The sequence below is a fragment of the Jaculus jaculus genome, chromosome 4, assembly GCF_020740685.1.
Source record: "Jaculus jaculus isolate mJacJac1 chromosome 4, mJacJac1.mat.Y.cur, whole genome shotgun sequence".
In the NCBI taxonomy this organism is placed as follows: domain Eukaryota; kingdom Metazoa; phylum Chordata; class Mammalia; order Rodentia; family Dipodidae; genus Jaculus; species Jaculus jaculus.
The window spans coordinates 152,486,505-152,509,605 of record NC_059105.1 but is presented as its reverse complement, the minus strand read 5'-3'; the positions used below and the strand labels follow the sequence as shown (position 1 = coordinate 152,509,605).

At 40.6% G+C, this 23,101-nt stretch overlaps 1 protein-coding gene across 1 annotated transcript in view; it reads left to right on the top strand.

The window, feature by feature from the left end:
- The first annotated feature begins 3,592 nt into the window (after positions 1–3,592).
- The window catches only part of Gabrr3 (gamma-aminobutyric acid type A receptor subunit rho3), a 49,007-nt gene continuing 29,498 nt past the window's right edge, over positions 3,593–23,101 (top strand). Inside the window, exons 1-3 of the mRNA XM_004663312.2 lie at positions 3,593–3,711; positions 14,390–14,502; positions 20,806–20,873. Coding sequence (XP_004663369.1) covers positions 3,593–3,711; positions 14,390–14,502; positions 20,806–20,873 — 300 coding nt within the window. The remainder of the gene's footprint in view (positions 3,712–14,389; positions 14,503–20,805; positions 20,874–23,101) is intronic.

Genomic DNA, 23,101 nt, shown 5'->3' with positions numbered 1-23,101 from the left:
CTCAGCTTTCTAAGTAGCTAGGATAATGGGCCTGTGCCATTAGGCCTAGCTAATTTTACTGTTTATAATACCTCTATGAGTAATTGATTTAAAATTATATGGAGATACATTTTTCATAGAGCAGTTTGTCAAAAAACCATAGCAGCCAGTGAGTACCACCAGGCATGTCTTTCCCATTGTGTCTTTGTGTTTGTCTGAGACAGTGTGGTTACTTCCTACATCCAGTTAACCTAGCCACTGGCCTCAGCTCTATAGGGGGAGAGGAGGCATGTAGTTGGGACACAGGTCTGTTTAAAAAAAAAAAAAATCAAACAAACAAAAAAAACCATTGCAGCCAAGCTCCTCGGCTCAAGGTTTGTCTGGAGCATTTTCAGTCTCCGGTTCATTTAGGTGGCCAGAGACCCACAGTGTCTGGTGGGTGGCTCCCTCTGCTCTAGAGATGAGATCTCAAATCTCAAATTAAGTTGGGTACTCCAGGACGGGCTAAGCCCAGGACAAGCATCGGAGCTACATCCTCCTACCGCACCCCACCCCCAGGCAGCCATGTGTCCTGTGGCACAGTGGCTTGTAGTGGAAAAAGGAAAAATCCTAGAAGACATTCAGATCAGGGGTCCATGTGGCCATGCGGTCTTCACCCCTCAGCTCAGCAGAACCATCTCTCAAGCTCTGGGGTTCATCCTTGGGGTCTGAGAAGCTCAACCCAGGGCATCTCCCCACAAAAGCTGTCACCTTTACAAAAGAGCCCCGCCTGGCACTGTACCAGCTTGGCCTCAAGTAGCAGCATATTTCAATAGGGCTCTGATCCCAGCAGGGTGGAGCAGGTCAGGCCAAGAAGCCACAGTGGGAAGCTGGGCCCGCCTGGCCAATGCCATTCCTTCCCCTCTGCTTAACCAGAGATCTTAACCTCCAGCCAGAAGAGAAAGCAAGGCAGTTTTCCCAAAAATGGAGAGAAGCAGAAGAAATACCCCAAGCCCTGCTCAGAGCCCCAGCCAAGGAAAAAACTCACCCACAGCTGGAAGTTCCCAGAGAGACTGCAAAGGTATTTGTAACCTTAGGGTGGTGGGCTGTCTTCTGGCCAGCTGGTTGGTTAGGGCTAGGGACTCTGGAAGAGATTAGCTCTAGCACCAAGTTCCAGGGCCTGAACTTGACCAACCACAATGTTTAAATCCTATGAAAGTCCTCTCTCCCAGGAGGGTTCCTGGTTGTTTATGGGAAAACAGCTTTCTAGGGAACTAGGCAAAAGATAAGAAGTCAGCCTGTGCTTTTCACCTTCAGGGGTCCTGTCACCCTCACTGTACTCTCCTTTCAAAACAACGCTCCCAACCACTGAGATAAGAATTCTAAGTGGGTCGGGGGAAAATACAACAGGGTTTGCCTTGGGGCATGCTGTCAGACAACCAAGGAGACAGGCTTGGTTAGCAGGTAGTGGACATGTGTGTGCCATATATATGGCATTGTTTTTATTTTTTTAAGATGCAATTTTTGCACTTGTTTTTAATTGAATTTAATGCTTCATTGACAAATAACTATCATATATATTTATGCATACCGTGATGTTTTAATATATGTAAGCAGTGTAGTTGTTCTATCAGCCCAATTAACATGTCTGTCATCTCCCATACACAGCATATCTTACAGGGAGAGCATATGTTTAAAAGCTATCCTTTTAGCCATCTTGACATTTACAATACATTATTAACTATAATCACCATGTTGGACAATGTATTCTTCAAACTTATTTTTTCCAGCAGAACTTCACTTACTGTTCTTAGTATCTGGGTAGGGAAGGGAGGGAAAGGGAGGAACTCATTGATAGTGATGTGGCACAGCTATTAGGAGTAATGCATGATAGCATGCAGTCAAGATGACAATATGACTAGGTGACAGCTCAGCAGCTTACATATATGCAAGATTACTTATTACAGGTAAATAAACAATCTCCATCAGCCAGGGACTAAATGAGATGGTTTCCAGAACCAGACCAAAATATCACTTAAAACGAATTAGCTAGAGGTATCTCTGTCCACCCAATAAATTTCTAAGCACAATGCTGAAAGAAAACATAGCCTTTAGAATTAAAAGAACAACAATGTGACATCATATAAAGTTTTTAAGTCCTGTGAAAAGCATGCAAATTATTAATGAGAATGTATACATATAATAATACTCTAGCATCATATAATTATCTACTCTAAATACAGGATAAAGAGAAAGAAAATGATCACATTAGTCATATGTAAAAGAGTGCCGAGCGAAAACCGTATGTTAAAGCAGAGAAGCATGCCTGAGAAGCACAGGAAGTGGATGGGGGAATGTTTTTTTGGCGTATGCATGTGGTGTGTATAGTATGCACATGTGTGTGCAAATCTGTACAACCTGTGGCCACACATGTGGAGGCCAGAGGAGACCATCAGAATTCACCCAGTGCCCTCTTAGACTCCTTGTCTGCATTATTTCTTTGAGACGAAGTCTCTGACTGAACCTGGTACTGCCAGTTTGGGGTCAGAAGAACTGGCCAGCTAGACCCGGAGATTCCCCTGTCTCTGCTCCCGCCAGCACTGGGGCTGCAGGAGGGCGTGTCTGTGCCCTGCTCTTTCCGCAGGTGCTAGCAATCCTCCTCCTTGCACAGCAAGTGCTCCGACCCACTGCGCAGTCTCCCTAACCCCACACGGAGGTTTTGGTACTAAGAGTACACAGAATCAACGTTAAAATGAATGAATGGGATTGCATTCTACATTATTACAGCCAGGGAGACTGAATTCCAGGGCCATGTCTTTCCGTAGTGTCTTACATGCCCATAGGGAATATGTCCAGTAAGAAGTTCCACTCTGTAGGCATGGCCTTTAGGAATGTGGAGCCATAGTTCACCAGTGGAAGTACATGCTTTGTATACTTCCCGGGTCTAAGTTACAATATTTTATCAGGTTTCCTTCTATATTTAATCTTAAATTGAGCTAGTTTTGTTATCAGTAAAATAAGTCATCATCTTACAATTTAATTGTTTACCTTAAAAATAGTGATGCAATTTTTTTTTTTTTTTTTTTTTTTGCTTGTGCTACAACAGTCAGTATTTTGGGGAAAAAAGGACAGAATTCCTTTCTGGACTAAATGGAACTGTGGGATAAAAGAAAATGTCTTCAAATATGCGACTAAAAGTAAATTAATCATCTTTTTCTCATTAATCACATTATGCTACAGAGTCATTAAATATTTTCAAATGATATTGCAGTGGATTAGGAGGATTGATGCCTAACCCCACTTCTTTGTCTGCGGAGGGCTGCCGCTGAGGTCTACTGAGTAAGGGATTAAGCATCCTACCAAGAACCTCCCCTGCAAGAGGAGCTAAAGGACGTAAGTGAAGATGAAGAGTCCACCTTGTCTTCCTTATGCTGCTGCTGAGGCAGACAGATCAGCTGCCTGTGAGTGATGTGAGGCTACTTAACCCACTAGAAGAAAGGACAGCATTGGACACAATGTCTCTTTTTTCCTTGATACCTTATCCTGGCATGTTATGTATTTTCAAATAGACTGAGGAAGAAATCTTACTAGCAGTATTGGTGGTGTCCTCCTGCATTCCTTTCTTCTGGAAGACATGGTCCTGGCCATCTCGTTAGTCTCCTTGACCTACATCTGGATCACACTGGCGCCAAATGCTTCTGCTGTTTCTGGCATCAAGCAGCCCCACCAACAATGTTCGATGAAGCGAACACGGTAAGATACTTAAACATGCTCATGTAGTGAGTGCCCGGGTTCTATGACCTACTGGGAATCTAGAAGCATATCTTTAATGGGGGCCCAGCTTTGTGGCAGTGTTGATATCGAGAAATAGCACTCCTTCATCAGAAGAAAACACCGTGGGCTAACTTCTGAGAGAGCAGAATCTCCCAGCTCTGCTGGCATTTGGAAGCATATTTATATTTATTTTTGGAGCAATAGTTAAATGTTTCATGTAGAAATCTTCTTTCAGGAAATGTGTTTGTTCAATGAGTAATATGCCTATTATTAATAATGACGTTTATAGTGTTATTTTCTTGAGTAGTCTAAGCAACAACTTCTTTTTATGCAAAGTACTTATAAGAAAAGGCAGCTTCATATATTGTTGAGACATTACCAAAATGGCATTGAAACCATCTGCTGTCTGTTCACAATAGTTTCCATTCATTTGAAATATCCTGAATATCAACCCATTGCTAACTATGAGGTACCTGGATATGCCAGAAAGGTGAAACCTCCATTAGAGTGACCAGGACACTGCAACTTCCCTGGAACTTTACTGGTCTCAGCCAAGGGTGCTGGGAATCACCTCAGCCTTGCAAATTGGAAACATGGTCACTTTGCTACCCAAGAATATCCTTGGGACAGTGTTTCTTCTTTGAAAAAAATTCCAAAAGACCAAGTCAGTGAAGTGACAGTGGTTTCAGACAGCCTGCCCTCATATCTGGACTCTAACAAATATTTAAGAATCCTCAGGTTTAATGACCCAACCAAGAGAGAATTGGGATCCCAAACTCCTAGATTCCCGCTTCCTGATTTGCTCTTAAACATGTGCCTCCTGCATTTTCATTATGCTGTTCTGCTCCTGCATCGTGGACCTGAGACAATACAGAGTCTTACTGAGGTTAAGGCCACCCAGGGTCTTACACAAGGGCGTGTGTGGGTCTGTAAGGCTACCCCACACAGTATGTCTTCTGTTGTGTCAGCTTGCTTCTAATGCGTGTGTAGTACACTTCATACCAAATGGAGAGTGATAACAATATTATCTACCATTTTCAGCTATACATTTGTCGAGTCTGTTTAGTAAATGTTTAGAGGATGAAAAAAAGAAAGAAAAAGATTGTCAGAGGAGCTACTGCATAGCATAGGCCCACCATAGCAGAATAGTTACAGAATAATCTTCTATGCATACTTGCTAGGTAAGGGCAACAGGGGAAGACTGAGTCCCTGGTGGGTGTTGGGGGGGGAGGGGACTTTTCTCTTATACTAAATGCCTGTTTTTAGATCAGAGAGACAGGGAGGGAGAGAAAGAAGCCAGTTTTCCCCTAAGAGGAAACCACCTCTGGTTTTCTGCTACACGAGGCCAAACATGCTTGTTTTCACTCCTCTGTGTCTTAAGTGGAGGGTCTCTTTGAGCCACAAGCTAGAATATGACTCATTAAAATTTATATCTCCTTCTTTTGTTCTCCAAAGAAAATCCTCTGGGGCGCTGGGGATTGAGTAAACCATCACACTCGTTCACAAGTAGCCACTTAAAATGAAAGCCAGGCATTTTCCCTGAGTGAACACAGTTATCCATCCAGACAATTTCTGTACTGGTCTCAGTACTCTGTCAGACAGGTTTTAAAGCATTCAACAAAAACACAGAATTTACTATACTTACTATATGGGCTGTTTTCCGCAGAAAAGACCCCAGGATTCTCCATACATTGTGAAATGCTTTGCTTAGCACTGAACCTGATTGTCAATAACCACATAATGAAATAAGCACATAATGAATTAAATAATTTGTAATCTACCCCTTTGAGAGATCAAGCAGAGTGGACAAGCAGAGAGAACATGGCCTCCCTTGAAAATTACACAGGGGATTCCTAACCATTACTCTGCCTTCATAACAATTATGTTCAGTGGGTACGCATACAATCAGGCCCTTGCATATTATAGTAATCAGGCTATTAACCACTTTCATTCCAAGTATAATCTTGTTTTCTACTCAGAGATTCCCTTTTTGTCCTCTTAATATGGTTTTAAGTCTTTGTTTCAAAGATTCCCTTTGCTTCTTAGAAACATAGTGTGGAAGTGCATGGATAAGGAAAGTTTTGGCAAGTGAAAATGTCCCTCTTTGTCCTACAGAAGACATCTTGTTCCCTGGTGATGCAGAGTGTTATTGAGCATCTATGCATCCCTTTAACAGTTTTATTGAACAAGGTTAAAGATCTTACAGGAAGTACACTAAAAGGCAATAAATATTTAAAGCTTATCACTGCCTAATTATTTTATCGTATTTTACTGCAATCATACTGCATGGGTCAGTTAGGTTTATCATAGCTCTGTGGTAGAATTACTACGAAATAATATACCAATAGTATGCCTATCTATGCTAAGGCATAGATTTATTTATTTACTTATATATAAAAGTTTTAAAGTAATTTATTCAACTGTGGGTTTACATAATTTCATTTTATGTAATGTCAAATTTATCAATTTCCTGAAAATTTAACAATTGGCTCTATAAGCTGTTCTAAGCAGACTGTAGTTCCCTGCTGATTTTCTTAAGGCTAAGGTCAGTGACCCATTGCTATTAGTATTCTCACCCCCAGCCCAGCACTGCTGTGTAAAGGCCACTCATCACAATTGTTCAATCACTAATTCACTATTACAAGACTTTCTGATTTCTTTTCAAACAGAACAAGAAGTCCAGATCAGGTTTTCATATGAAGCTTTTATAATTAATTTACTATGCCATGTGAGCTCCAAACAAACAAACAAAAAAGGTCTGCATACAGTCTCTTAATCTCATCCTGCTTTCTCATATTTCACAGATGAGGAAACTGAGCCCTTATCACTGAGCTGATGATCTGACAGAGACCAGAGTGAGACCTAGGAGCTGTAGCATCTTGACTAGGGAATACTCTCTGGCTGTCTCCACAGAATTATTCACCTGCATAGCTTTTTCCTTCTTAGGAGACAGGTGCAGACTGAAGTCAGATGCATTCTTATAGTTCAGGCATTCAGAAGCAGCTCAGTGAAGGCCACAAGAGTCCCTCTTTCTAACCTACTACATCCTCTCTAAGCTTCTCAGAAGCATCAAGAACCTAGGGATACACATTGGCTCCACTAGTACAAAGGTTTCTTAGTGGTCAAAAATTAGAGCAAATGATTTTCTGACTACTTAACTTTATTGGTTGTATTTGTACCTAGATAGCACAACAAAACAAACCTGCTGGGTTTTATATTTTTATAAGGAAAAATAATAAATGTGCAAAAAAAAAGCTGTTCCTTTTAAGTTTTGCACACATGATTTGAAGCTGTAAGGTGAGTTTAAGTGCACACTCCTAAGAGCGCTTGCACGAGAAAGGCAGCCTGTGTACATGCTTCTCAAATGAGGACTGCAGAGGGAGACAGTGAGTGTTTGTAGACGCAAGCACTACGGAGTCTAAACCAACCATCACACAAAAACACTGCAGCAACAATAGATTCTTACATGGAAAGCACTAAAGAGTTGAACTATGCCTTCTCTTTTCATATGTCATATAAGGATTCGTATATTAAAAGGGATTAAAAGCTTGCTTCATTTTTCACATATAAAATTATAGCATAGAAAATAGTTTGGATTTTCCAAAATTAAATCATTTCCACATTGCTTCAAAGACATCATAATGATATCTTTGGTTTTTTTTTAAACAAATTCTTTTATTTTTTATTTTGTGGACATATTTCTTTCTCTTTTTTCTCTAATTAACACCTTTTATGATTGTAAACAATATCCCATGGTAATTCCCTCCCTCCGCCTACTTTCCCCTTTGAAACTCCACTCTCCATCATATCCCCTTCCCCTCTCAGTCAGTCTCTCTTTTGATGTCATGATCTTTTTCCTCCTATTATGATGGTCTTGTGTAGGTAATGTCAGGCACTGTGAAGTCATGGATATCAGGGTCATTTTGTGTCTGGAGGAGCATGTTGTAAGGAGTCCTACCCTTTCTTTGGCTCTTACGTTCTTTCTGCCACCTCTTCCACAATGGACTCTGAGCCTTGAAAGGTGTGGTAAAGATATTGCAGTGCTGAGCATGACTCTGTCACTTCTTCTCAGCACCATGATGCCTTCTGAATCATCCCAAGGTCACTGCCATCTGAAAAAAGAAAATTATCTAATGAAAAAGTGAGGGTGGCATTAACATATGGGTATGAACATTAAGAAAAGTACTTAAAGCCGGGCGTGGTGGCGCACGCCTTTAATCCCAGCACTCGGGAGGCAGAGGTAGGAGGATTGCCTTGAGTTCGAGGCCACCCTGAGACTCCATAGTGAATTCCAGGTCAGCCTGGGCTAGAGAGAGACCCTACCTTGAAAATCCAAAAAAAAAAAAAAAAAAAAAAGAAAAGTACTTACTAAGCAGTTTGATGAGCATAGTAGATACATTTAGCCAGACATCAGCAGACATTACACCCCCTTGGGCTCATGACTACCTCTATTGTAGGTTTTCAGTATCAAGGATGTATTCCCTCCCATGGAGTGGGCCTCAAGTCCAATTAGAGGGCAGTTGGTTTCCCCCATAACAGACGTGCCACTATTGCATATGTTGGCTCATTTGGCCTGGTTGGCCAAATATAAGGCTTGCAGTGTCACTGTGGAGTATCTTCAATGGTGATTTCTCTCTCTCCCATTGAGCTACATGCAATGTGGCTTTTTCCAGCTTACTGTCAGCTGGTCTACATGGAGGAGGTTTTCAGATCAGTTCCAGCAGGATTTCTCAGTGACTTTGTAGCCCAAGTATGTAGAGTCTTCAGCAAAAGGGTCTTATCATCTATTCCTGGTGGGAAACCAAGAGCCTAAGCAATGGCCTGTAATGTTTTGGTGGCATCAGGGACATCCCTGGCCAACAACTCAGTAAAAGGTATCCTGTCCTTCAAAAATTTTCTAGTAACAATCTATGGCTCCTGAGTGTTCCACTGTCCCAAAAAAAAAAAAAAAAAGGTTTCTGTATTATTTATTTATATCCTCTTAGATTTTGATTAACCCTCTTTCCATCTTCCCGTTACTCAGTCTCTTCCTCTGACCTCACTTAGGCCATTTCACTCCCACTAATCTGTTCTTCTACTTACACACATACAATACCATCCTATTAAGTCTCCCTCCCTTCCTTTCTATTCCCTTTATATCTCCTTTCTAGCTGACAAATTCTTTATGCAGGCTGAAATAAAGCTGGATTTCCAGGGACCAAGAAATTCCTTTAGCAGTTTTCCTTCATGTTTTTTTTTTAATGAAGAATCTTATAATTTTAGCTTAGGCTGGCCTGAAACTTGCAATCCTTCTTTCTTAGCCTCCCAATAGCTAGAATTACAGATGTGTGCCCTCATGCTAGGCTCATAATGGTACTTTTAATCATTATAGATGATTAATTTGAATTAAAGAATGACAATTCTTTTGTGGTTAAGGATTTATTCTCAACTTAGCACATTTATAAATAACAGCAACAAATATTGTCATGCCTATATGTCATCCTTTATCATTAAAAATTAGTATTGTTTTTTCTGGAAATCAATTATTGACTCAAAGCTTGTGTTGATGAGTTCTGGGATAGATTTCTAAAGGGGTTTACCAAACTTGTTTTCCCACCTGCAAAATATAAATGTTCCCTTTCCATCATGTCCTTACCAACACGGGAGCATTAACATTATTATATGCCTTTTGGTCACTTAGAAGATATGAATTAAACATTTTTGGATGTGCTTACTAATTGCACCTGCCTGGCCTGGCGTGCTCCTCTCCTGTCAGGTCTAGTTGCTTTTAGCCCTCATCCCACGTGACTAGAGAAACATATTGGCCCCCAAGCCTTGGGAAAGCCCTTATGTACAGCAGCCAACTGGGTGACTGGAACACAAGGAAAGAGTTTCCCCTTCGCTCCATTTGTAAAACCACAATCACCAGATCACCATCAGAATGAGCTAAGTATGTTTGCATTTTCTGCACCAGCCCAAGTTCTTTGTGAGTCTTTGCTTTGGTATGAATGCCAAGAAGACCCTCATAATCTATCCCCTTCCCCAGACCACTCAAAGTCTACACTTGCTTGCCTTCGCCCACACTTTCTTTTCCTCGCATGTGTGCATGTGTATGGTACGAGTGCTTGTGTGTGCTTGCACACGAAGATCAGAGGTTGACATCCCCCTCTTCTCTAGTTACTGAGGCTGGGTCTTTTGCTTGAACCCTAACTTGCCAACTTGGCAAGTCTGGCGAGCTAGTTTGCCATCTCTGCTTCCTAAGAGCTGGGTTCACAGGCAATTGCTATACCTACCTAGCATTTACATGGGTGCTGAGGATCTAAACTCAGGTCTTCACACTTGCATGGAATGTGCTTTACCAACTGAGCCATGTCTCTAGACCTCCAGAGTCCCCCCTCAAACCCTCACTTTCTTATAGTAGAGTTTCTGACACTGAGAAGAGAAATTGCTCACTAGATAAAACACTTGCCACACAAATGTGAGTTCCTGAGTTGAGATCCTCAGACTCAACACAAAAGCTGGAAGCTATAGTAGGCTTCTGTAACCCCAGAACACCAACAGAGAGAGAGAGAGAGAAGCAGAGAGAGGAAAAATTTTCAGGATCTCATGGAACCTGTAGCATGGCAAACAGAGAAATGAACAATAGGAGACCCTGCCTCAAATGAAGTGGAAGCTGAACCAACCCCAAACTTATCCTCCGACGAGACCCAAGAAAGAGGGAGGAGAACAGAATTATGGCATCTTTGTTGATCCATGAAGGAAGATGTTCTAAATCTAAGGGGAAAAATGAAAACCATTCCCAACATGTACAGCTGCAGGTTTTTAATGCCCAGAGTACTTCATGGACAAAGGAAAAGATGACTGTCGCAGGTGCACATCTCCTTGATGAACTGAGTTCACTCTGCTTGGGCCCCTGGAGCTCTGACCTCTGTAAGCCCAGGAATACTAGAAAGGAAATCTTCTGGTTTTCCCCCTAGAAGCAGGGAGTGCATAAAACCCAAAATGGTTAAAGATGACATGCACTCGGAATCAGACCAGGAAGCCCCAGGCTTGTCACCCCTTATCATTGCTCTGCCTCCTCTGACCTTGTGTTCCCCTGTGAGTATGTGCTTCCTGAGAGCACAGAGGCAGCAGCGGATGGCTCTAAATCTCCACGTCCTTTCCAAGCTGCTCGCTTGCCTGCTCTCAACAAAGCTGAAGGAAGATGCTGACTTGTCAATTTATAAATTATTTTAGATGTCAGTTGATAATTGAACACACAGTGTGACTTTTAAATATAAATAAGAAGGAATTTAAATGACTCAGTTCTATTTTTTTTAATGTCATTTCATTTTTCTTCAAATTCCATACATTTACACTTCTATGAACATTTTTAAGCATTTTATTCTAAAAAATTAAAACACTGGGCTGGAGAGATGGCTTAGTGGTTAAGCGCTTGCCTGTGAAGCCTAAGGACCCCGGTTTGAGGCTCGGTTCCCCAGGTCCCACGTTAGCCAGATGCACAAGGGGGCGCACGTGTCTGGAGTTCGTTTGCAGAGGCTGGAAGCCCTGGCACGCCCATTCTCTCTCTCTCCCTCTATCTGTCTTTCTCTCTGTGTCTGTCGCTCTCAAATAAATAAAAATTTAAAAAAAAAAAATTAAAACACTGAAAATAGAATTGAAGCCTCATCCAGTCTCATTCAACTAGTGAGAAATATTCATTTACTGATACATGACATATTTGGGGAAAATCAACCATCATGTTAATGGCAAATTCATTTCCACAAAAATTCTATTCTTAATTTTAACAAGAAGAAATATTTATAAAAGTTAAGTTTTGTACATAAACCACAACCCCATAGTGAATACCCGTAACCCTGCTGAGGAGCATCCCCAACAGAATGGGGGCAGAGATGATGGAAAAGAGGATACCAACCCCTGATGTATCCATATGAAATATGTTGTTAATAATAATAAACATTAAAAAGCTAGGTTTTTAAGGATTTGTAATGATTATTTAAAAAATTAAAATATTAGCCTGGCATAGTGACTGGTAGGAGGATCTCTGTGAGTTCGAGGCCACCCTGAGATTACATAGTGGATTACAGGTCAGCCTGAGTCAGAGTGAGACCCTACCTTGAAAAACAAATAAAAAATTTAAAAAAAGCAAGACCACCATAAATAAGTAAATATATATATATACATAGTATATTTATATATACATATATATGTTAATTTAAATATATATATATATATTTCATACAAAAATATATGGTAATAAAACTATGGAGGAGATAAAATGGAAATATACAGTCTAAGAAAACAATGAATAGTGTATGTTTTGCTACATATTAAAGATGAATTGATTCATATATTTTGAGATGCCTAGTGAAAGTATTTAAGTTGGCTGGATACATATAAAGGAATAATCTTTAATCATCAATATTTAAATAATTTTTAAATTCATAGTGAAAGAATTATAGTAGTGTATGTAAATATGTGTGGTACAGTGCACGGATTTGCAAAGTTCTATCTCTGGGTACGACATGTGACAAAATGTAACAAACACGGGAAGGGAAATGCTGATAAACGTGGACCGCGCTCTGCGAGGTCGAAGAGTCTCAGGTGAGAACAGATGCCGGGGCATCCAGAGCTGCCTGCGGGCTCTGCAGCGGGCCCTGCCTTGAGTGCCAATCTTGGGATTCTTAATTAAAATGTATCCTCTCCTTCCCAGTCTCTAGGGGAGGTAGGCTTGTGAAAAGACACATTAGTGACATCTCATTTAGTTGTATTAGAAACTATTATTACCAAAGGAGTACTTTTCATGAGTTTCCAAAGTTACATCTCTATTTTCCTCTTAAGATAAAGTAGCTAGCTTTTATTAAATGTTTACTATTTTCTAGGACAGGGATTCCCCTGGGGAAATGTTATAAATGCAAATTCTTTTACCGCAAACTTACTGAATCAGAAACTCCGGGCACCAAGCCCCCGAAACCAGGTGATTTGGGTTCATGCCAGCAAGGAGCATATTGACGCAACATCTGGCCTGGAGCCTTGAACAGGGGAGCCATTTAATAAAAGCTACCTGCTACTTTTTTTTAATAAACATTTTATTCTAGCTGCTTGGAAGATTGTCTCTAATTAATTCTAGTTCCTTGGAAGAAATAGTTTTATGTGTTCAATTATTCATGGGGTATAATGGTTCTGCCAGTTTAAAATCAAATTCACTGCCTTCTACCGAAAAGAGATGCCTTTCCCAAACTTCTTCATTCCTATCACTTTGGGGGGAGGCTGCATCTCAAAACCTGTGGAGATTATACCAGAAACTGTCCTAGTGAGAAAACACATGGAATCATCTCAGGTGCCCACAAGCCTGCATAGGTTTCTCTGTCAGCTGCTTTGGGATCGGAAATTCCCCCTTCCCCATCAAAGTCATTTTATCATGTCGAGCAATTACCTGCATGTGTCTTTTGTTAAAATTTGCATTGGTTTCCTAGAGGGGACCTTGGTCAAAGGACAGCTGCATTAGACATTCAGTGTGACCAGAATTCACCTACTACACCGACCCTGGTTGCTGTTGCCAACCTTCATGATGATCACCAGGATAGGCACACTGTTTTTTCTAGAAGGTACCTCTGAGCAGGGTCTCCAACAAGAGCATATTGGTACATGTCACTCACTAAGTACCCCTCTCACAGATTCTGTCTCCATACTTGGCATTGTGGCTGAAAAAGAGGGCCTCAGGCAGAAAATGAGTTCAAGAGGCCTGGCAACCCGCCCACGTTCACGGGCACCTGGGAGACAGGGCTTGGCTCTCATACCAGAACACTTACAGAGACGCCGCTTTCCTTTTGTACTAGAGAAATGGAGGCAATAACGGACTCGGTTCACTTCACAGCTTGGCTTGCACAGATTCAGGTATGGCCATCTCGGGTTGGAGAGATGGCTTAGTGGTTAAGGCATTTGCCTGCAAAGCCAAAGGATCCTGGTTCAGTTCCCCAGGACCAATGTAAACCAGATGCACAAGGGCGTGCATACATCTGGAGTTCACTTGCAGTGGCTGGAGGCCCTGGTGCACCCATTCTCTCTCTTTGTCTCTCTCCTTCTTTCCCTCAAATAAATAACTAAAATATAGATTTTTTTAAGCTTCAAAACAAGTATGGTCATCTCTCTGAAAGGCACTGGGCTACAGTCTCAGCTTGGCCCCATCTCTGCCTGTGTTGAAACCCTGACTTTCATCAGTTTCCAATTTTGCAACACTTACCTTTTCACAGCTTTATGCAGAGATGGTTCAATGACAATCATGACAAGCCTCATTTTTTGGTGATTTGCTCAAATGTACATTCCTACCCAACTAATATTCCTAGTATAAAAACCATATTCTGAGACACATTGCCTGTTTGAACATTTAATCCATATGGTTTGTCATTTAAAGTGCCCCAAAAGTGGGATTGCCTTGCGTTTCCCACTCTTATGTAGCAGAACAAATGTTGCCAGGTATTTTGCTAAATAGGAATTGAGAGAATGAGAATGTATGTATTTATTTCAGCTATGCTATATTGAGCAGAAATGGCAAACATATTTTAAAAACATTAGAAGTCTACACATCTCACCAGTATTCTTTTCTTTTCTTTCTTTCTTTCTTTTTTTTTTTTTTTTTTTTTTTTTTTTTTTTTTTTTTTTGTTCAACTAGGGGCAGCAAACAAGGAACTAGAATGAGGAAGGATGACAGCACCAAGGTGTGGCCCCTGAAACATGAGCAGCTTCTCCACATAGAAGACCATGACTTTGCCATGAGACCGGGATTTGGAGGTGAGCTGACATCGACCTTGTACTGTCTGGATGAAATTGTGAACTAGGGATATGGCCTAGTAGTTAAAGTGCTTGTTGAGCAAACAGAGACCCTCAGCTTGGATCTGAAGGACCCATGTAAAAGCTGGAGGCATGTGCCTATAATCTCAGTGCTGAGAAGACACAGACAAGAGGGTCCCTAGCACTTGCTGGCTAACTAAATTGGTGAGCTCTGTGTTGAGTGAAAGACCCTTTCTCGAAATAAAAAAAAAAAAGAAAAGAAAGATGAAGAGAGTATCTATGAAGACATTTCTGGCCTCCACACATATGAGCACATGTGTCCATGCACCCCCACACACATATGAACATGCATATGAGTATATCACACATACACACACATGCAAAAAAGACAAAATTGAAACCATGAAGCAATTAAGGTCCAAATAAAAGTAAAGACCACCAGGTTTTTTTTAGAATATGATTATCTTCCCTTGAATGAGGACAATTGACAATGACTGCATTTTAAATTGATCCCCAAACTCCTTTTCTTCATTATACCCACTCTTCTTGTAAATATAATGTGTTTAATAAATACTACATGGTCATATATGCCTGTATGATGACTTAATATTTCTACTACAAACTGAATTGGATGACATGATTTTAATTATAAAATCTAACTGAATAGCCTTGTGAGCTGGAAGTCCTGCTTTTATGGCTCCCTTTAAGCCCTTTGCTGAGGTGTTTTTGTTAATTTTTTTTGTTTTTATTTTTATTTATCTGAGAGCGACAGACAGAGAAAGAGGCAGATAGAGAAAGAGAGAGGATGGCACGCCAGAGCCTCCAGCCACTGCAAACGAACTCCAGATGCATGCGCCCCCTTGTGCATCTGGCTAATGTGGGTCCTGGGGAATCAAGCCTCGAACCGGGGTCCTTAGGCTTCAAGGGCAAGCTCTTAACCACTAAGCCATCTCTCCAGCCAAGGTTTTTTTTTTTTTTTTTTAATAACTTTTGGAATGCAGAAATGGCTTAGCAGCTAAGGTACTTGCTTACAAAACCTAAGGACCCAGATTCAATTCCCAGGGCCCATGTAAGCCAGATGAACAAGCTGGCCTGTGTTTCTGGAGTTTGTTTGCAGTGGCTGGAGGCCCTAACATGCCCATTTTCTTTGTCTCTCTAATTAATTAATTTAAAATTTAAAATAATTTTTAAAAATTAAAGCAGATTTTAAGCACTAGGCCTTGTGTGTTAAACCTGTAACACACTGTCATTTACCTTCACAGTGACGCTATGAACAGGTGCTATCTTGACCCTTCATGTGTCACTGTGGAAACGGTGTCCTAGAAGAGTTAGATTTGCCTATCATGACAGTAGTAAGTGATGAAACCAAGATCCAATGGCAGGTAAGGAGGACCGAAGAAGGTCCTAGGAGACGAGCAACCTTGGGTCAAAGTCTTCATAGTTTTCAACATCTTCTCCTCATGGAAAGTACCATGTTTTCCAGTGATGTGCAGGGAGTCGTGAAATCATCCAGTTATATAGAATTCTTTGAATCCACCTTGTTCTTTTGTCATTGAATCAAAGTCTCCCATTCTCACAATTCCCAAACTGACAACTTTTCAGAATCGTGAAGCTATGGGGCTCAGGGACGTGTGACTGACGTAAGAAGCAAGAGCCTCTGGCAGTAGGATAGGCTCAGATATTCAAAGAAGAACTATCAACTATTCAGGACTGAAGGAAAGAACACAACCATGCCACATTATGGTTATGACCAAGGGAAGCACAGCAGATCTGTTCATACCATAGACAGCCAACTTGTTCACAGAAAAAAGAAGTATACCATGTTGTTGTTATGTTGAGGGATGTTTTGTTTGTTTAGATTTGGTTTACTTGTTTGTTTGTTTTTTTAATTGTGTGGGAACCAGTGGGTTGCAATTCTAAGGACCTGGCCTTGATGCTATTATGTTACTGATTCAAATTTTCCTGAACATCAGGAAGACCCATAAGACACTTAGCAGACAGATCACTGGGCCCCACTTTCAGCATTCCTGATCCATTTGATTGACCTGGGCCAACAGGTGAAAGTTCTACACAGTTGGTAGATGGTGCCAATGCAGCCGGTCTGATAGGCACACTTTAAGAACTGCTGTGTTAACTTATCTGCTGCAAATTAAAATCTTGGTGAGTGTAAATTATCTTTTCTTGTTTTCCAGAATATTCCTCACACATATTTAATTCTAATTTAAGATTGTAGAAGACTTGACAATTAATTAGGTTTAGAAATATGCTCATTTGGGCAGGAGAGATGGCTCAGCAGTTAAGGCGCTTGCCTAATAAACCTGGTCATATTCCCCACTGCCCATGTAAAGCCAGATGACCTAAGTTGTGAATGTATCTGGAGTTCGTTTCCAGTGGCTAGAGGTCAGGTCACCCATATTCATTCATTCTCATTCTCTCTCTCTCTTCCTCTGTCCTTATAAATTAATAAATAAAATATTTAAAAGTGAAATATGCTCATTTGTTTTCTTTGTGGGTCTATTTTTTATATTTGTTTCTCAGGCATTATTATCCTAAAAGACAATTCTCCCAAAGACATCTAAATCCTTACCACAATTCTCAACATGCTGTTGCCTTCCCCATTAAAATCCTTTAGATGTTTAGATAGTATAGTCAGTCTACAACTACTATGCAGGTGTTCTGATCTCCATGATTCTGTAAAAAGTTTCTACAGATCTTCCCTCTATCACCCTTTAGTGGCAATCCTCAACTTAGGGTTGCCAGGAGATGAGTCTTTTAGCCACTGGGGGGCGCAAGTCGCACGGGAATGGCTTGCACATTGCAGAAGCCTTGGAAGCTTGATGTGATCACTCTTTTCAATGCTAATACAAAAAGCTGCCTTAATTCCTATCTGGCTAGGTTCCGCAAATAAATTGCTCTCTGTCGTGGAGGAAAGGTTTTTATAGGGATTATTTTAGGCCACTTAAAGGCAGAAAGGGTAAGAGAAAAATGAGTGCACTTGAACGTGGCCCTTCAAAGATCCCCTCAGAAACCTCACCTGGGAGTTTAGTGCAAGGGCAGGAGCTCAGGCCCAGTGCAGGGCTTGCCTGCGGAAATCTGCGTGTACCAGGATGCCCAGATGTCTGGCTCCTCGTGACAACGGAGAGACCCTTCTTTCATTTACAAGCTTATGCCTTTATTTTCCACTCCCTATGTCATCCCCACCCTAGAAACACAATCAGTTGCCTGATCTGTTAGAAATATGTGCTCATATTTTTTTTTGAATTTGATTTATTAGTTTTCTTTTCATCAAATACAGGCAGTTTGGTACCATTGTTTAGGCTCATCTATGACCTAACCCCTCCCATTAGACCCTCCTTGTTGATGTAAATGGGTTGTGCATTGTGGAGTTAGTCCCCAGTTGTTGGTATGCTAAATGTCTCTGCAAATCATATTTTTAAGTGCTCTTTTTAATTTTCTTCTCCTAAAGCTACTTTGTGAGGTTAGCTTTTTAAAATGCAATTGAAATGTGCTACTTAGTGACAGGTGACAATTCATCACACAATTAATTAAGAAGTTCTTCTGACAACCCAAGTCCTGGCAGCTCAGGAAGAAGATGCATAAATCCAGTCAGAAACGTGGATGTGGCGGGTCTGAAATGCAGCCCTTTCCCTGGGTTGGCCGCCTTGATCAGAACAGAGATCCAGTGACCCACTTCTCTGTTCTAAATGGCTGCCTTCCTTTGGGAAATCAGGATGCAGCATTCAAATGACAGGTTTTAATTTACCTTCCCTTTCTTTATACTTGTCCAGAACACCAGCTCATGAACATAGTTCTTCCCTCTTGAGCTAAATGTAACTTCAGCACTTCTCTTGCCTTAATGTGTTTTCCTAATTAGCTTTAACATTAAGACCAGCTGCTCTGCAGTGTTTCTTACTTTTATAAAGCATTGGAAGATTAATTGACTCATTATGTGGAAACAGGGGATATAAATTTAGGGGAGCTTTTTGTTTAACTTGGGTTATAAATTGCAGCTCATTTTCCTTATTTATGTTTTCCCTACCCATTATGTCTCCCATAACTAAGGGCTTTTTGTTTTAGTATTATAGATGACGATGATTTCTTTGTTTCCTCAAAGTGAAATCAATTCAGCATCTAGATACTGGCTACTGAGTTGAGACAAAACTAAAGTAATAAAAATTGCTTTTCAGCTTCTGTTTCTCACACAAGAAGGGCTCAAGAGTCAGAAGCCCTGGTTATATTCCTATCATAAACTACCTTTGGATTTTAGACAAATGTTCTTTAATTTTGAGCATAAATTTTCTCAAAGGTCAGGTGAAGCTAAACATGTGTCTAGGGCTGAAGAGAAACCTGAGGACCCAGGTTCAATTCCCCAGTACCCACATAAACCAAATGCACATGCACATGGGAACACATGAATCTAGAGTTTGTTTGCAGTGGCTAGAGGCTCTGGTGTACCCATTCTCTCTCTGTCTCTCTCTCTCTCTCTCTCTCTCTCTCTCTCTATCTCTATCTCTATCTCTATCTCTATCTCTATCTCTATCTCTGTCTCTCATCTGTCTCTTTCTCTCTCTCAAGTAAATAAATAAAAATAAACTATTTTAACAACTGAGTCTACCTAATAGTGACTACAATGATAACATGAGATAATACATTGTGTAACGTATTGTAAAGACACTATACAAATGGATATGTAACTTCTGTTGAACTCGAGTTATCTAGCCTGCACAGAAGACATACCTTTACATATATAAAAAGACTTACAAATGTGTGTGCTCCTACCAAGTTAATGATCCCAGGAAATAATGCCATAGTCAGAAAGGTTAATGTTTAGTTATTTTGATTATATTTTTAATAATACATGTAAAGTTAGTAAAAGTATTTTATCCAGCCATGATTATTCATGCCGTTACATTTGTTATTGATCGAGCAGAAAGTGAAGAGTGGTCTGGCAGGTTACTTGAGTAGGGTTAGACTCAGGTGAGATTCAGACTTGTCATGCAGTCCTTCTTACAGCCTCACAGAAGCCCTCTAAGGTAGGAGCCATACATCTGCTGTATTGTATATTCTAGCACACTGAAGCCTGGGGAGTGAAGAGACACAGCAGTTAACTCCACCTCTGTTCTGTATGGCTACAGACCTCCTGATTTTAACACTTCTGTTTAACTGACACTTTCTCTGTGTGGTTCAGTTCTTTAGATGCAAAATATACGGTGCTTGGAGCTTTGATGCAATTCCTAAACTCCATGATTCTGCATCTTGACTTTATAGTCATTTACCTTCCAATTTGTCCCAAGAATGCCAGAGCAGATCCACACCCAGGAGTGGGGTATACTTGACATGAAGCTCCAAAGAGACAGAAATGAAAACAGACAACACCCAGGGATTCAAATTGTCCTTAGAAACAAAGACCTCACCCCCACAACAAGAGCAGCAATCCAGAGGGAAGACAGACGCAAGTTAAGAAACCATGGGAACTCATACCTAATGGACCATGCCATGTCTTATATGCACTCTTAAAACCAGTCTGAAAACAAAACTGAGTCTCTAAGAATATGTCCTTGAAGGGTGGTTACTCTGTAAGATTGTCCTAGGATTGCATACATAGTTACCAGCAACTATACTAGTCCCTACAATCCCAAGAGGTTGATCCCAAGGTTGTCACTACCAGATGACTCCAAACTTTGCAGATTCTCAATTCCCTTGTATAAGTGGTATAGTGTGCATGTATAACGTATCCAGATTTTCCCATATACTTTCAATCACTTCTGGCTCACTAATAATTTCCAACACAATGTGAATCCTTCATATATAGTAAGTATAGAGCATTGTTTGGTGAACTATGGCAAAAAATTATGCATATGTTCAGAACTTACAATTCTTAAAAATATTTTTATCTAAAGTTGATTAAAGAGCTGGGTGTGGTAGTACATGCTTTAATCTTAGAACTTGGGAGGCAGAGGTAGGAGGATCATTGTGATTTTGAAACCAGCCTGGAATTACAGAGTGAGTGGCAGGTCAGCCTGGGCTAGAGTGAGACCCTACCTTGAATAACAAAAGGTAAATTGATTACATCCTGAGATAAGGAACCGATGGATATAACTGGCCAAGTGGCCTTAAAAATCATAAAATCCTAAAGCCAACTTTAGGACTTAGCTTAGGATTCAGTTTGGTTTAAAAAAAGAAAAAGAAAAGAAAAGGTGTAAAGCTCTGTAGCTGGCGGGGAGGGTAAACGATAGTCTTTCTTGGTTTTGGAAGGTGTCCAAAATGATTGTAAGGCACTTCTTCATTTTTTTCTTTGTATAGGGTCCCCAGTACCAGTGGGAATCGATGTCCAGGTGGAAAGCATTGACAGCATTTCAGAGGTCGACATGGTAAGGGCCTCCATCTTTCCCGCAGGATGGAAGCAATAGTGGTAAAGATGTTGGACTTTCGATAATCATTGATGTTCCCTGCTTTGCTTGGTGACAGAGCGGTCATTTCTTTTCTCTCTTCTTTTGCCCTCTGATTACAGTCCTTATTCCTCCTCTTGCTTTGTCATTGATGGAGTAGTCCGGAAGACCATGGTAGATTTAGCCACATAACATGAGTGGGGAACAGTCATGTAAGAAAGACATACAGAGTGTATGTTGTGAAATCACAGCCATGAGACCCTAACCACACAAGTGAGAGACCACTGAACCAGGCCTTCCAGACTATTTCCAAATGCTGCAGGTGACATTAATTCTGTCTATCTATAAATAACTAGCAGCAGAGGATAGAGGAGAATTTTTTTGATTCATGGAACTAAATATTGAATTCAGAAAATTTTGCTTATTCCCTTCCATTTCTAGAGATGTACAAATAATTCTTATTATTTTATTTTGCAATGAGATACCTGTATTTTAATGAACATTACTTTTATTTTTTAAAGCAAGATTTTATTTATACTCATACATGAAAAATGGCTATATTAACATGTTTACATCTATACTTACATTGTAAACAAAATGAAAGAGGAAAGTCAGAAGCTTTGATGGGTCCCAGTTGGAACATGCTTTGGTGAGATTGATCATGGAGTATTACTCTCAAACCACTGCCCAGAAAGCCTGAAAAGAATCATTTATCATCAGTATTCCTTTGAGCCTTTCCCCATCCCCCATTTCTATGTGTTGAGTTTTGTATTTTTTTTTTTCCTTCGCTTAACCTGGTTTATCATTTTAGCCATGTTTTATATTTTAACTCCCTCAAGCCATCTTTTTTTTCCATCCCATTTTTCCTATTTTCAGATTAGAGCCACCTTGTTCATCTAAGTAATCATGAGATTCACTTTTATTTAAGGAATGCTCAGGACTTCTCAGATTTTTTTCTGGATGACGGTTTAGTACTGAGATGCTGTAAATATTCTTCCTCCACTAGAAAATACGGTGCTTTACCTGTAGAGCCTTCAAGAACCATTCAGTCTGCCCTCACCCATCATACTGTGGTACGGCTTATTGCCGCAGTTCGTTACTTTCTGCAGAAGAGTGTTTTGTGATAGTGCTGGTATTTCTTCATATGTTCTGGTCATTGGAAACAAGACAGCCTATAGGTAAGGGCGATATAGCAACGGTCATTTAGTCGACAGTCATATTGCTTTGGGGGATTTAATTGATTAATTAGCTTAGACAAATCATTTCTCTTGGTTGAAGACCACTGCGGGGGTTTCATCTCACTGTGTGGCCACGACTGGGAACGTCTTACCGTGGAGAGCACACGCCAGAGCATTCGTTAGCGTAGTCCTCCTGCTCCGTGCACTTGGGAAGGCCGAGCTGTGCTCACTCGGTGTTGGGAGGCTTTACGATCCGTGTGCTGGGGCTTGTTGTGGTATTTGTAAATACTTGGTGTATAGCAGATTTGAGGGCTAGCAATATCCAGGCTCCCATGCAAGGTATAGTCTTGACTATCTCCCTTCATATCCAAGGAGGTATAGTACTTAGAACACTCTGAGATGTTGCCATGTAAAACAGCTTGTGTTCTGCCTCTGAAGCTATCTTGCTCTGTGTTAAAGATACTTGTTGTCTCAATGTACGTTTTCAATAAACATTTTTCTTTAGGAAAAATGGATTTAGTACTGAGGCTAACTTTATACACTTGTTTTTAGTTTACTTTCCATTTACCTTGGCCATTTGTGTTAATTTATCACTATGAGCTCACATCTAACCTCTTTTATTTGTGCTTCCATGCCAAATAAAGGACCTCTATATTATGACATTTTGAGCACCCCTTTCTTTGTTTTTACCTCGTTGCTGTATGCTCTCAGATCTGAATGCCTTATTCTGCATCATTTTGTTCTCGGGGTGCTGTTTCCCCGTCATGTCATGTTTAGATACGTTGTTTCTGTTTCCATTTTATGAATTAACGATGAGAGCTCTGGGCTAGATGGCTCAGTGGGTAAAACCACCTCCTGTGCAAGCAGGGAAACCTTATTCAGAGCCTCAGACCCCACATTGTGCCAGACACAGTAGAGGCGTCTACAGTCCTAGCACACCTGTAGCCAAATGGGCAGTTTTTATTTTTTGCATAGGTATCTGTGTGGAATGTGTGTGTGTGTGTGTGTGTGTGTGTGTTCACAGGTGTGTGA